Source organism: Xyrauchen texanus, chromosome 9 (assembly GCF_025860055.1).
Source record: "Xyrauchen texanus isolate HMW12.3.18 chromosome 9, RBS_HiC_50CHRs, whole genome shotgun sequence".
Taxonomy (NCBI): Eukaryota; Metazoa; Chordata; class Actinopteri; order Cypriniformes; family Catostomidae; genus Xyrauchen; species Xyrauchen texanus.
The window spans coordinates 47,164,936-47,179,541 of NC_068284.1; the positions used below are offsets into that span (position 1 = coordinate 47,164,936).

Genomic DNA, 14,606 nt, shown 5'->3' on the forward strand with positions numbered 1-14,606 from the left:
TAGACCAACTCTTGATCTGCCTCTTATTTTCACCAAAACTTGTCAGTTATTTGTCCACCTCCTTCCCACCCCATCCCACAATGCACTTCTCTGTTCCCATACACTCTGTTCAATACCACAAGAGGGAACTTGGTTACACACATAAACTCATATTACGCACATACATCAATATTACAATTGAAATTCATTAGGTTAAACACAAGCAAATAGGAAGCCCAAAGAACAAACAACTTTAGGTAAATTAAACTAGGTGTGTTATTTCAGAGCGTTGTTCTGCTTTAACATGATGTTAGCACATACATTGTATATCAACATCAGCAGCTATGTACAAAGGAATGCCGGCGTTTTCGCCAAGAGTTTGATTGCTGAAATCTTATCTTTTTCAGCCAGACAATGAAAGCTGTTGTTTTACACCACAAAAGTCCTTGTGTGTGTCTTTTATGCTCAGACGGTGGGTGTTCTTAAAAATGCACAAAACCAAACAAAAGAGTGTAACATTTAGAACAGTTGTTCCTCTTTGTTGCAGAGCTGAAATATAATGTACTACATTTTCATGTGTCGAACGGAGACACCGATGTATAACACTACCGTTTTATATTGCTATTATGGTTACTATGGTGGTTAAAGTGTTTTTAATGTGTTGCTATGCTGTAGCTAGGGTGTTCTGGGTATTTGTAATGCATTTCTATACAGTTCCTAGGGTGTTCTGATGGTTGCTAGGGTGTAACCAGGAGGGGTTGGTAATAAGTTGCTCTGTAGTTGATAGTGTGTTGTGAGTACTTTTATTGTATTGCTGTAAGTGGTTACTAGGGTGTTCTGATGGTTGCTAGGGTGTAACCAGGAGGTGGTTGGTAATAAGTTGCTCTGTAGTTGATAGTGTGTTGTGAGTACTTTTATTGTATTGCTGTAAGTGGTTACTAGGGTGTTCTGATGGTTGCTAGGGTGTAACCAGGAGGTGGTTGGTAATAAGTTGCTCTGTAGTTGATAGGGTGTTGTGGTTATTTTTATTGTATTGCTGTAAGTGGTTCCTAGGGTGTTCTGATGGTTGCTAGGGTGTAACCAGGAGGTGGTTGGTAATAAGTTGCTCTGTAGTTGATAGGGTGTTGTGGGTATTTTTATTGTATTGCTGTAAGTGGTTACTAGGGTCTTCTGGATGGTTGCTAGAGTGTAGCTCGGTGATTGTTAACTTGTTCTGTGTAGTTTTTAATGTGTTGCTAGGCGTTTGCTAAGGTGTTGTGGGTGTTATCAGTGGACTGCTATGCGGCTGCAAGGGTGTTTTGGCTGGGGTGTGGCTAAGTGGTTTTTAAGTTGTTCTTGTGTAATGTGGTTGGTAGGGTGTTTTGTGCATTTGTAGTGCATTAAAATGCCGTTGCTAGGTGTTCTATGTGGTTTTAATGAAATGCTATGCAGATGCTGAGGTGTTGTGGGTGTTATTAGTGTACTGCTAAACAGTTGCAGGTGTGTTCTTATGGTTGCTATGGTGTAGCCACCTGGTTGTTAAGGTGTTCTGGGTGGTTTTTAATGTGTATTGCTAAGTGCTTACCAGGATGTTTTGGATGGCGGCTAGGGTGTTCTGGATGGTTGCTAATAGGGTGTAGATAGGTGGTTGCTAAGGTGTTCTGGATCATTTTAATGTGTTGCCATGCGGTTGCTAAGGTGTTGTGGGTGTTATCAGTGCACTGATATGCGGTTTCTAGGGTGTGGCAACATGGTTGTTAAGGTGTTCTGGTGTTGCTATATGGTTGCTAGGGTGTATCTAGGTGGTTGCTAAGGTGTTCTGGGTGTTTACTAATGTGTCGCTATGCAGTTGCTAGGATGTTGTGGGTGTTTTTAGTGCATTGCTTTGTGGTTGCTAGGTTATTCTATATGGTTGCTCACTTGTTGCTAGGTGGTTGCTAAGGTCTAATGTTTGGTTTCTATTTGTTGCTATACGGTTGCAGAAGTGTTGTGGGTGTTTTTAGTGCATTGCTATGTGGTTTCTAGGTTGTTCTGTATGGTTGCTAGGGTGTTCTAAGTGGTTTATACTGTGTTATTATGCGGTTGCTACAGTGTTGTCTGTGTTATTAGTGCATTGCTAATTGCTATAAGGTGTAATGTTTGGTTTTTGTATGTGTTGTAATGCGGTTGCTAGAGTTTTGTGGGGGGTTTTATTGCATTGACATGTAGTTGCTAGGTTGTTCTGTATGGTTGCTGGTGTGTTCTAGGTGGTGTTAATGTGTTGGTGTGCAGTTGCTAGGCTGTTGTCAGTGTTATTAGTGCATTGCTATAGGGTGCTAGACTCAGGTGTATCTAGGTGTTTGCAAAGGTGTTCTTGGTGTTTTTTGATGTATTGGTATGTGGTTGCTCGGATGTTGTGGGTGTTATTAGTGCATTGCTAAACAGAAGCTAGGATGTTTGGTATGGTTGCTAGGGTGTGGCTGCTAAGGAGTTCCAGCAACCCTCAAGTCTCTAAATATGGCTTGGGTCCTTCCTATAAAATTCCATGGCATTTTTTCACCCGCCAGTCAAAAATCATACATTCTGATCGCTTAGAAAATTAATAGCACATCTCCTGAGTCCTGCATGATTTGAGGAATCATTCATGTCTGTTATTCTTCAAGTGCACTCAGTTGTTGATATGCCATCAGACACAAAAGCTAAACAGATTTGACAAGCACTATTAACAAACTGTGATTTTGTGAAGTTTCACAGCTTTTGAAACACAAAGATCCCATGTGTGATTCAGGGATTTGAACTGGTCGACTCTGTCGTGTCTATTATTGTCTTTCTTTTTCCAGCGCAGGGGACAACAAGAGCTTTATCACATCAGATCCTGTCAGTCTGTTCTCTATAAAGAGCAGAAGTCAGTTAAAGCTCCTCAACCCTTCTGGACTTCCTTCAAGTGTCGCTATTTTCATCCGCTCCACTTCCTGTTTACATTCGCCCTTGTTATAGTGTTGCTGTAGTGATGTTTCCAATGTCACTTCAAGACAAGATCTTCCTGTCTGTCCATTTGTAGTGTTGTTGTGTGTTTCTTCTGTAATTACTGTTGTCATTTCCTTCACAACGTATCTTCTCTCAGTTCTGGTGAAGCTGTAAAAGCCCCACCAGATCGTTCATTTACACCGTTGCAGAAATACTGCTGTATACAGACCCACACAATTTGACGCACTTCTGCCATTTCTTCTCATAATAAACAGCAGGCAGTGTCATGCTCGAGTTGATGCTGGCATGACGCTTGTACCATCATCTCATGGCCTGCATCATGTGGATGTTGATATGTGTTTGTGATGGATGGTTTGAGTCATGTGAACATGCATCAACATGTATTCACCCAATGAAATTTCCCTTTTGTAAAAACAAAACAGTGATGACCTCCAGGAGAGTTTTCATTAGTGAGGTTCGTCAAGGCAAGCCTCACTATTACTGTTGTTTACATATTTTAGTGTTTGGTTCACTTAAACTAAAGGAGGAACCCAAGCCACATCTAGAGACCACTCCTACAGAAGTCTGATATACGAGCTTATATGAACATATATATTTATATGAACAATTTTAGTTAATATATTTGGGGATACAGTGCATTCAGAATGTATTCAGACCCCATTATCAGGTCTCTCCAGAGATGTTTGATTGGGTTCAAGTCTGGGCTTTGGTTGGGACACTCAAGGACATTCACAGAGTTATATTTACATTTATGCATTTGGCAGACGCTTTTATCCAAAGTGACTTACAGTGCACTTATTACAGGGACAATCCCCCCGGAACAACCTGGAGTTAAGTGCCTTACTCAAGGACACAATGGTGGTGGCCGTGGGGATCGAACCAGCAACCTTCTGATTACCAGTTATGTGCTTTAGCCCACTACACCACCACCACTCCACGAGTTGTCCTGTAGCCACTCTTGCATCGTCTTGTCAGTGAGCTTTGGGTCATTGTCCTTTTGGAAGGTGAACCTTCGGCCCAGTCTGAGGTCCTGAGTGCTCTGGACTAGGGCTGCAACTAATTATTTTGATAATCGATTAATTTAACGATCATTAGAATGACTATTTGGTGATTATTCCAACGATTAATCATTAGCTCTTAACCGATTATTCAGCTTGTGCCGCGACATAAAAGGTTGTATTAAACATGCTTACTAACAATAGAGGACAAATGACTTTTTATTAAGTTTAATTCTGTAACACTGGGTACATGGAGTGGAAGAGGAAGAGAGGAGACGCAGGAGTGAATCCTTTAAATCCTTTAACAACGGCTGGAGTGGAACAAACAAAAACTAGAGGGTATTCACACACAAAGGAACTAATGAGGGGATGGGAAACAGGTGAGGATGATGAGGAACAGCTGGAAGTGATGAGGGCAGTGCACTATGGGAGATGTAGTCCGGGAGAAAACTTCAAAATAAGAGTCTTAGGGAAAACATAAGGGAGACAGCCTGTGTCAAATTCAGTAAAGAAATTCACTGCAAAAATCCTAATGTTATAATATAAGTGTATATTTAACTTGTATACTTCTGCGAGAGCAGTAAAAACAAAATATACTCATATTCAAGATCTATTCTCTAAAAGCAAGTCTAAATATTTTATATGCTGCTTCTCAGGTGAATTTAGATATTTTAAAATATTTGTATTTTTAATATTATATTCGACATTCTCTGATAACAATTTTTTCTTCTGCAGTGTAAGTTTCATATGATCTCGTGTTACGTTAAATGAGATAAAATGACTATTTGACAATTTTCTGTAGTTGATAATGCCGACTAATCGTTTCAGTTATACTCTGAAGCAGGTTTTCATGAAGGAAATCTCTATATTTTGCTGTGTTCAGCTTTCCTTCATCCCTGACCAGTCCCCAGTCCCTTCCGGTGAAAAACACCCCCACAGCACGATGCTGCCACCATCAAGCTTCACCGTTGGGATGGTATTGCGCAGGTGATGAGCGGTGCCTGTTTTCCTCCAGACATGACGCTTTGAGACCAAACAGTTCAATCTTTAGGTGCTTTATTAAATGTGTCTTGCACTGAGGAGAGGCGTCCGTCTGGTCACTCTGCCATAAAGCCCAGATCGGTGGAGTGTTGCAGTGATGGTCGTCCTTCTGCAAGTTTCTCCCATCTCCACTCATGATCTCTGGAGCTCAACCAGAGTGACCATTGGGTTCTTGGTCACCTCTCTTACCAAGGCCCTTCTCCCACCGATTGCTCAGTTTGGCCAGGCGGCCCGCACTAGGAAGAGTCCTGGCTGTTCCAAACTTCCACATAAGAATTATGCAGGCCACTGTGCTCTTGGGAACCTTCAATGTAGCCAAAAGTTTTTTGTAGCTCTCCCCAGATCTGTGCCTCAACACAATCCTGTCTCTGAGCTCTGCAGACAGTTCCTTTGACTTCATGTCTTGGTTTTTGCTCTGATATGCATTTACAGCTGTGAGGTTTGTGCATTGCCAAATCATGTCCAATCAAAGTCTAGAAACATATCAAAGATGAGCCAGAGAAATGCGTGTGCATATCATTATACACCAGACTGCTTTGTGAATGAGTGTCAATATAAAGCAGGATTTTCAAACAATGTGATTCTGAAGCATGGATCAGCACCAACTGTTCGTGTGCCAGCTTTATATCCTGAAGATGCAAGTATCACTCTTTATATTATGTGAATGTTTGCAAATTGCCTTTCCGAATGTGCTTGATAGCTGATTCCACGGCTAATGCAGCTAAAGTTAGCATTGTCTCTGATTGTATTCACGGAGACTGGATATATATATATAGATATATTCATACATATATGGCTGAACTCTGGTATTTATGCTGTCAGTCATGTTGGTTCTGATTTGCTGTTGCTGTAGTAACCGAAGCACGAGCTGTAAAGGCACAGCTCTCTTCCTGAAAGGGGGCGGGGAGCAGCAGCTCATTTGCATTTAAAGAGACACACACAAAATCATTGTGTTTTTGATTCCACCCAAAAAGAGCCGTTTATAACATGATATAATAAATGATCCGTGGGGTATTTTGAGCTGAAACTTCACAGACACATTCTGGGCACACCTGAGACTTATATTACATCTTGTAAAAAGGGGCATAATAGGTCTCCTTTAAATTGCTCCTGTCCCAACTTTTTTGGAATTGGGGTTGTAATGAGGATTGTTGATTGTCACCATTGTTAAAGTTTGTTGTTGTTAGTGTTGAGGTCTATTGTGTGCATATAACAAACAATTGTAAGTACTGCCGTGCCTTGCAAGATATACCTCTCTTCAGAGGCAAAGACTGCAGTTTACTTCATGTGAAAATAATTGCAAAAATTAAAAAATTAAGTTTCTTATACTGTGAATTAATAGTTGGTTAAACAAGAAATGAGTATTCCTCTCAACAATATTTTTTATATTTCACATTGACTAAACAAACATATGAATTTTTTACATTTTGAAATGTTATTTTGTTATCACTGTATAATACGGTTCTATTAATTAACATTAGTTATACCACAGGTCTGTTGAATGCTTGATTCTGATTGGGTCACGAACATTCTAAGGTGTGCAGTTATTTTTCAAGTAAACGCATGGCTATGAAGTAGATCCAGGTCTTGACCGCATAACGGTTCCATCTCACTTCGCCAAATTATTTCAGTTATTTCAAAGAGCCCTACAGGCGCCCACAACAAAATAACCAATAAAATCACAGTGCATTATCACACTGAGAATCAATGGATGCGTCCAAAAGCTGATAAATGTTGCTTTCAGAGGGTTTATATGGAGTTAGAATGAAAATAAGATGCATTTCAAACTGTTCTGAGACAGTGCAGACAGACAGCACACTGGAGGTTAAGTCATGCACTAAATAGGGAGCAAGGGAGCATCCTATAGCTCTCTATAACTGTTCTGAGACCAGTGCAGACAGACAGCACACTGGAGGTTAAGTCATGCACTAAATAGGGAGCAAGGGAGCATCCTATAGCTCTCCTATAACTGTTCTGGGACCAGTGCAGACAGACAGCACACTGGAGGTTAAGTCATGCACTAAATAGGGAGCAAGGGAGCACCCTATAGCTCTCCTATAACTGTTCTGGGACCAGTGCAGACAGACAGCACACTGGAGGTTAAGTCATGCACTAAATAGGGAGCAAGGGAGCACCCTATAGCTCTCCTATAACTGTTCTGAGACCAGTGCAGACAGACAGCACACTGGAGGTTAAGTCATGCACTAAATAGGGAGCAAGGGAGCATCCTATAGCTCTCCTATAACTGTTCTGAGACCAGTGCAGACAGACAGCACACTGGAGGTTAAGTCGTGCACTAAATAGGGAGCAAGGGAGCATCCTATATCTCTCTAAGCAGTTAAGTGCGTTCACTCCTAAAATCTGATCATAAGTTCAGTTTCAGGCTGCAGATGATGTTTGGATCACTCAACATGTTTGACACACATGGGACAATGATCATCAGTACATGGATTCACTATTTATAATGGATCATTTTATTTTAACATGGTTGGCTGTGATTGGACGATTCTGGCCATTATTTTGAATCTGAATTTATTATGCTAATTTCTGATGTAATGTCTGTAACGTCTGAAAAACATGAATTATCAACACTTCTGGAAACATGATAAAGAACTGGATGAAAAAAAAAATCAGACTTTCTAGAGATTGGTATTATTTAAATGTTCACAACTTGGTCCCGATGTTGACATTTTAGGAAAACTATTTGGTCAAGATGTTTTTTAATGGTTTTATTAGGTGCTACTATTTACAAATCATTGAGGGAAATGGAAAATGCACCATCCAAACGTCTTGCAATGTTATCAGTGTCAGGTCTGAAAGCCAGTGTCTGTATGGGCCAGGGGTGTGCCAGTGCCCATATTTAACTCGCTGTAATACACGCTACAATTTGGGTATGGAAGGAGGAGATGCGGGAGCAGTGGCACGCTTCAGCAGTCCTGCTTTGGTCTCAGGAGGTTATACGCATATATGTTTAACATATATAACATATTGCAGTATATCAAAATGTTGTATATCATAATGACTTGGGATGGACTCTTTTGACTTAAAAAACCACCCAGAACACCCTTGCAACCACATAGCAATGTGCTCAAACCACTCAGAAAGCATCTCTACATAATGTCTAGCCAGAGAATGCACCAAGTGGGCATGTGGGCAAGAGCATGCCAGTCTGCAACAAAAACATGTGATGGAGGGCTCTTCTTCCTTCCTCTCTGTCACCATAGAATAATGCAAAGAAGGAACATACATTACAAATGGCCCTTTCTCAACAAGAGGAACAACAATTTATTGATAGCAAATGAGGCCGTTTAGACACTAGCATTCCGTGTGGTGATGCTAGTGGTGCAAAAGTGACACACGTCCATTTTTAAAAGCAAACCGAACCATCCTACCTTCACCCAACACCATGTCCTTGAGTTTCTCCACGGCCTCGGCGAATCGTGCGACGTCTCTAAGCAGCAAGGGAATATCCTCCACCTCGATGGCCGACGTCTCCACACCATCCGCCACATGTCCGTATGTGAGAGCGGCCCGTACGTAGCCCTTGTGGAAGCCCCATGTCCCAGCAGTCTGGAAGGGGAGCCCGGCGGCGCTGGCGTGACGGCTGAGAGTCGTCGGCCGTTTGATTGAAGCGGCATGTGAATTGCACCCAGCCAGCTTGGAGTGGGACGCTGGTGTTCCAGGGCAGGACGAGGGGACAGAGTCTGGAAGGCCCAACATGCACGGGCCGTCGATAGTGTCATAGTGAAGAATGGACAGCTGAGTTTACCAGGAGAATGAGAGAAAGAGAGGAATGGAGGAAGAGAATGATATGATTATAGTCAGTTTAGAGGTGAATATTATAAACAGGGTTAAAGGTTGTTTTTGGACAGGTGGGGCGTCTTGAAAAGTGCACTTGTGTTTAGAGGTCGACCGATAGTGGATTTTGCAGATACGGATAACTAAAGTGGTGGGAAAGGCAGATGACCGATTAATCGGCCGATAATTTCTTTTAAATCAATGATAAACAAAAATCTTGTCTCCTAAGCAACCAAATTGGCCCGGTTGCTAGGGAGGGTAGAGTCACATGGGATAACCTAACGTGGTCACTATAATGTGGTTCTCGCTCTCGGTGGGGCGTGTGGTGAGTTGTGCATGGATGCCGCGGAAAATAGCGTCAAGCATCCACACATGCTATATCTCCGCGGTAACGCGCTCAACAAGTCACGTGATAAGATGCGCAGATTGACGGTCTCAGACGCGGAGGCAACTGAGATTCGTCCTCCGCCACTCGGATTGAGGCGAGTCACTACGCCACCATGAGGACTTAGAGCGCATTGGGAATTGGGCGTTCCAAATTGGGGAGAAAATCTACATTAATAGAATATTAATATAATTGGATATATTCAGGGTTTGAAATGACCTTTTTGGCTCACCGGCCACTGTGGCTAGTAGCATCCAAGCTCACTAGCCACTCAGCATTTTCAATAAAAGTGATTAAGGAGACTGTAAACTACGTGCGTTTGTTTTGAAATTTTATTTGAATGAGAATAATATTAGTTTTGCAGGTCCCAAGCTTAAAGATTGGAGTCGCCAAGAGAATATCTGAAGACAAACATGGCCAGTTAGAACAGGAAGAAGATTTGTAAATAAAAAAAGAAATCGCTTCACTTGGCTCATCCGTCACCATGCGCCAGTGGACACCCAGCATGATGTGCGCTGTGGCGGTTCGTGTGAAAGCATGCTTTGTATGTCATGTAAGTTATGAGAATACCATTAAATAGGCTTTTCCAGCAGCTCCCATTCGCCCGATATTCATAGAATTTTCAAAGCAGGAAAAACGCCAAAATGGCTAGTAAAAGTGAGTTAACCGCCACTGCTGATTTTTACCTGCATTTGGCGGGTTGGTGCATGTTAATTTCAAAACCCTGGATATATAAGAGTTTATTACATTATTATTGTTTAATTGCATAATTTGTACTATTTACAGGTATTTATATTGATCTGCTGGACACGTGCTAAAAATCTGTACTGTCTCTTTAAGAAAACCGGCATTTCTGTAAAAAGCGTCTTTAAATTAGTGCATGTTAATTAGTGCATTGCTAAATAATTGAGTGTAAAGAACAGAAAGAGTACAAAAAGAGACATTATTCAATGACAAATCAGTTGCGTGGATCTCATCTTTGGACACACATTACACGGAGCAACTTTTACTCTGAACACGCTGTGAAAGGATCTCGGCGTCAAACATCATAATTTCTCTCTTGCTTGATTTCACCCCACTGCGCTCTTTTCTACACTGTTTACAGGGTTCACACAAGGTCCTTAAAGTGCTTTAAGAAATGTAAGAACTGGAATACCTGGAAAATTCCCTTGTTTTAATAAAAAGTGCTTGAGCTTAAAGCGGATCGTTCCCTCTGTGTAATGTGTGTCCATCAAAGATGAAGCGACTTTACTGAACGAGCTGCTCTGCCGACCCACACACATAATGACAAATGTATTTCCAATGTATAGTATTATTATTATTATTATTATTATTATTATTATTATGTGAATTATAGATTCTCGTTGATGTTCGCTGAACCGAACAGTGGCGCTCGTTGAACTCTTAAAGTGACAGTAACCTTTTTAGCATTTCTTATACAAATGAATGTAAACTCAATGTTATTACTTATAAATTATACACATTATTTCAAACAGTGTTAGCTCATATCATTACTACATATACAATTTCATGATATAATATTGATTAATATATTGCAGAATTTGTGTATTTTTACAAAGTTAAATTTAGCTTATAATAATAATGACAAACAAATTATTAAAATATTAATATTTGTCATTTAAGTTATTATATAGTAATCGAGAACCTCGTATCGTATATCAAACCGTGAGATAACCATATCGTCCCATCTCTAATATCCAGGAAAAGATTTGGTGCACGGGACTTTTAACTATAAACAAGCAGGAAACAAACAGGGACTCTTATTTTGAAATGACTAGAGACTCGCTGTCCGTTCTGCATAACGCAGTGGCTCAGTTTAGCTTATCGCGGCCCATTCGGCCCCGCCACGGTTCTCCCGATGGCCAGTCTGCCCCTGATTGGCTCCAAAGTGCGTCGGCCCACCGGGAAAATGCCCGGTATGCCAGATTACCAGTCCAGCCCAGCCGATAACCGATTATTATTGGCACCGATTATTCGGTGAAGCCAACATATTGGTCTACCTCTACTTGTGCCAACTTTCTTTAAAATAAATGCCACTTGCTTTGACATTTTGCACAATGCAATGACTACACTTAGTAATAGCTCAATAGCCCAATACTTCTTAGCGGCCAGAGTTGATTTTATAAAGAACCGTGGAACTTCAAAAAATCGATTTACATTCATTTGTTAATTTCTGGAAACGTAATTTTTTTTTTAAGGAATATTCCGGGTTCAATACAAGTTAATCTCAATTGACAGCATTTATGGCATAATGTTGTTTACCAACAAAAATCTGGGTTAGAGTGAGACACTTACAGTGGAAGTCAATGGGGGCCAATTCGTAAACGTTACAATACTCAAAAAAGTTTCAAATGTATAGACACGACATAAACAATATGTGTGTTAACATGATTTTAGTGCGATTAAATCACTTACTAACCACATCTGTGGAAAGTTATAGCCAATTTTACAACTTTGTTGCCATGACGATGTAATGTCAACAAACCCTAAAATGACTGTACAAATTACAATTTAAGCAACTTTACAGTTTGAAAAGTTAAGAGTTATTATATAGTAATCGAGAACCTCATATCGTATATCAAATTACTCTACTTTTATGCTGCCTTTATGTGCTTTTTGAAGCTTTAAAGTTCTGGTCACCATTCACTTGCATTGTATGGACCAACAGAGCTGACATATTCTTACACACGCTATAATAGAATAATGAATGTAAGTGTTTTTATAAAATTATAAGCTTCAAATTTCTGCCTTTAAACCCTCCAAACAATTGGCCCCATTGACTTCCATTGTAAGTGCCACAATTCGTTTTTTAGATTTTTGTCTCATAATAGCGTTATGGTTATTGGTTGGACATTTTCTCCATCCTAGATTGAGAAATTCCAAACAAATACATCTGACCATTTTTCCCATCTGTATTCTGGAGCCTCCTGTAAGCCTAAACTTGCTCTGGTATGACTCAAATCTTCCTCTATAAATGATTTTAGGTGTCGCTTGCGACACTGAAACACACAAGTGTTCTCGGACTCGTGCAGGATTCATTCTTTGGAGACGATTCTTTTTTTTAACGACTCGGTCAAACCAATTCACGAAACCTTTAATCACTCAACTGAGGTATGACTTTGTTAATGAGTCAAACATAACTTAATATAACTTAAAAGTTAATATCATTAATGCATATCAATAACATTGGGAATGTTCATTTAATTATGTTTTTGACAATATTGTTTTGAAACAATAAAATAGACAAAATCACTGAGTGACTTTTAGGACCATTATTTTTTTCCCATCGGTATTCCAACAACTCCCGTGATTGATATATTTAGACGTCACTTGATTGGACGAAAGTTGTCTATACGTCACCAGCTTGACGATGACTTCTGATTGGATGGTTATTGATTTTATAACCTAATAATAATTATAATGAATTATAGATATGAAATATAAAAACGTCAATTATTTCTTACTATATTCCTAGAAAATATTACGAGAAATATTTTAGTGCTTTTTCTACTGTAAATCTACACGTTCACTTTCACTTTAGTAAAAAAAAAAAAGGGTGTTTTTGGTTCTTACCCACACCTATCATATCACTTCTGAAGACATGAATTATACCACTGGAGTGTTATGGATTACTTTTGTGCTGCATTTATGTGCTTTTGGAGCTTTAAAGTTCTGGTCACCATTCACTTGCATTGTATGGACCAACAGAGCTGACATATTCTTCTAAAAATCTTCATTTGTGTTCAGTAGAACAAAGAAAGTCTTATACATCTGGGATGCATTGAGGGTGAGAAAATGATGAGTTTTCATTTTTGGGTGAACTGTCCCTTTAATAAACATGTCATTTACATGACTTTTAATGTCTTGATATTAAGTTTGCTACACAAACACACATGTTTTGATCATTTAATTTGAGATTAAACACTCAACCAACAGCTAAACGTTCTAAATTATTAAAAACAAATCGCAGAATTAATTAATGATAAGTGACAAATTATGTTACATATCGTATATTGAGCTGCATGGAATCAGTGTTGGGTAAGTTACTCTAAAAAGTAATTAATTACATATTCTACAGTGTAATTAGATTACTGTGCTAATTACTCTGTCTGAAAAGTAATTGCATTACTTATTACTAATTACGGTCTAAAACCCTGATCAACCTCGACCAGATGAACTATACAAGAATAGACATGATTGTGTTCTTTTAATTCTTTCAATTAAATCATATAAAATCAAATAAATTATTCATGAACTGGTCAAAGAATTTAAAGGGGCGGCGTTAAATTAGAAAACATATAGAGGAGTCTATACAGTATTTAACGCAATTACATCAGAAGTAACTAATTACATTTCTGAAAGATTAAAGTAATCCCTTACTTTTTCAATAAAAAGTAATTAATTGCAGTAGTTAAGTACGTAGTAATGCATTACACCCAACAAGTGTAAAAATGCACACACACACACACACACACACGTTCATACACTGGAAGCTGCGATGCTACATCGCCCCGATTATAATATTAATCGACAAAGCTGTAAACAACTTATTTAAATGCATGTGATAGTTTTAGTCTACTGTTAACCATTTAAAATTCGCACTGAACTTCGAGCTTAGTGGCTGTTTGATTTTCTGCAACTTGTACATATGATTTTACTATGGTTACTAGGCGATAATGAACGACTTCTCAACTGGCCAATCGCAGACCGCTTAAGTAGCTCTCAGCAGCCAATCAGAACGCAGTAGGCGGGACTGAAAATATATAACGCTTTTTAGGAGCATCTTTGTGCGATGACTCGGTGAATCGGTTGTGCACCAAATCGCAAAAAAGAATCGGACGCAACCCACACACTTCCAATGTGAATATATTTACTCTAATTTAAAAAAAAAAAAAACTGTTAGAAAAGACAAAAGAGCGGCAAAAGGAAGCACGTGAGCACAAATTCTCCTTGTATGTTCAACCTATAAACACAAAGGATGAGCGCAGGTCTTACCGACGGGTTTTGTGCTCCTGAGTTTCCTGCGCTGCTCTTCTTGGAGGGTGAATGTGTTTTATTCGTCGACTCCTTTTTCTTTCGAGAAAACATTTTCCCGCTGTTTACTCCAGGTCAAATAAATCGCGCTGAGATGTTTTAATAACGAGCCAGTCACTGGTTAAAACTCTCCTCAGGCTCCTCAACGACTTTGACAGTTGTACTTCCCCATCATGAAAGTTCAGTTACTCGCTCCGTCTCTCTCTCTTCCTGCTGTGACGCGCGTCTGTGTGTCTGCGCGCAGAGAAGCGTTGCGCTGCTGGCACCTGCCGGAGAGTCACCATACAGGCATGACGCAACACCAACATCAGCCCTTTTGACAGTTGATCACGTGGTGCAGAATATGAATTATAGATAAACGCAATTTAATTAGAATTTTTTTATATATTAAAAGTAACGTCATT

At 39.7% G+C, this 14,606-nt stretch overlaps 1 protein-coding gene across 1 annotated transcript in view; it reads right to left on the reverse strand.

The window, feature by feature from the left end:
* Nucleotides 1-14,395, reverse strand: part of LOC127648896 (rho GTPase-activating protein 45-like) — a 36,514-nt gene extending 22,119 nt beyond the window's left edge. The window contains exons 1-2 of the mRNA XM_052133715.1: nucleotides 14,164-14,395; nucleotides 8,357-8,723 (exon numbers count right to left, since the gene is read on the reverse strand). Coding sequence (XP_051989675.1) covers nucleotides 8,357-8,723; nucleotides 14,164-14,256 — 460 coding nt within the window. The 5' untranslated portion in view covers nucleotides 14,257-14,395. The remainder of the gene's footprint in view (nucleotides 1-8,356; nucleotides 8,724-14,163) is intronic.
* Between the last annotated feature and the right edge of the window lie 211 nt (nucleotides 14,396-14,606).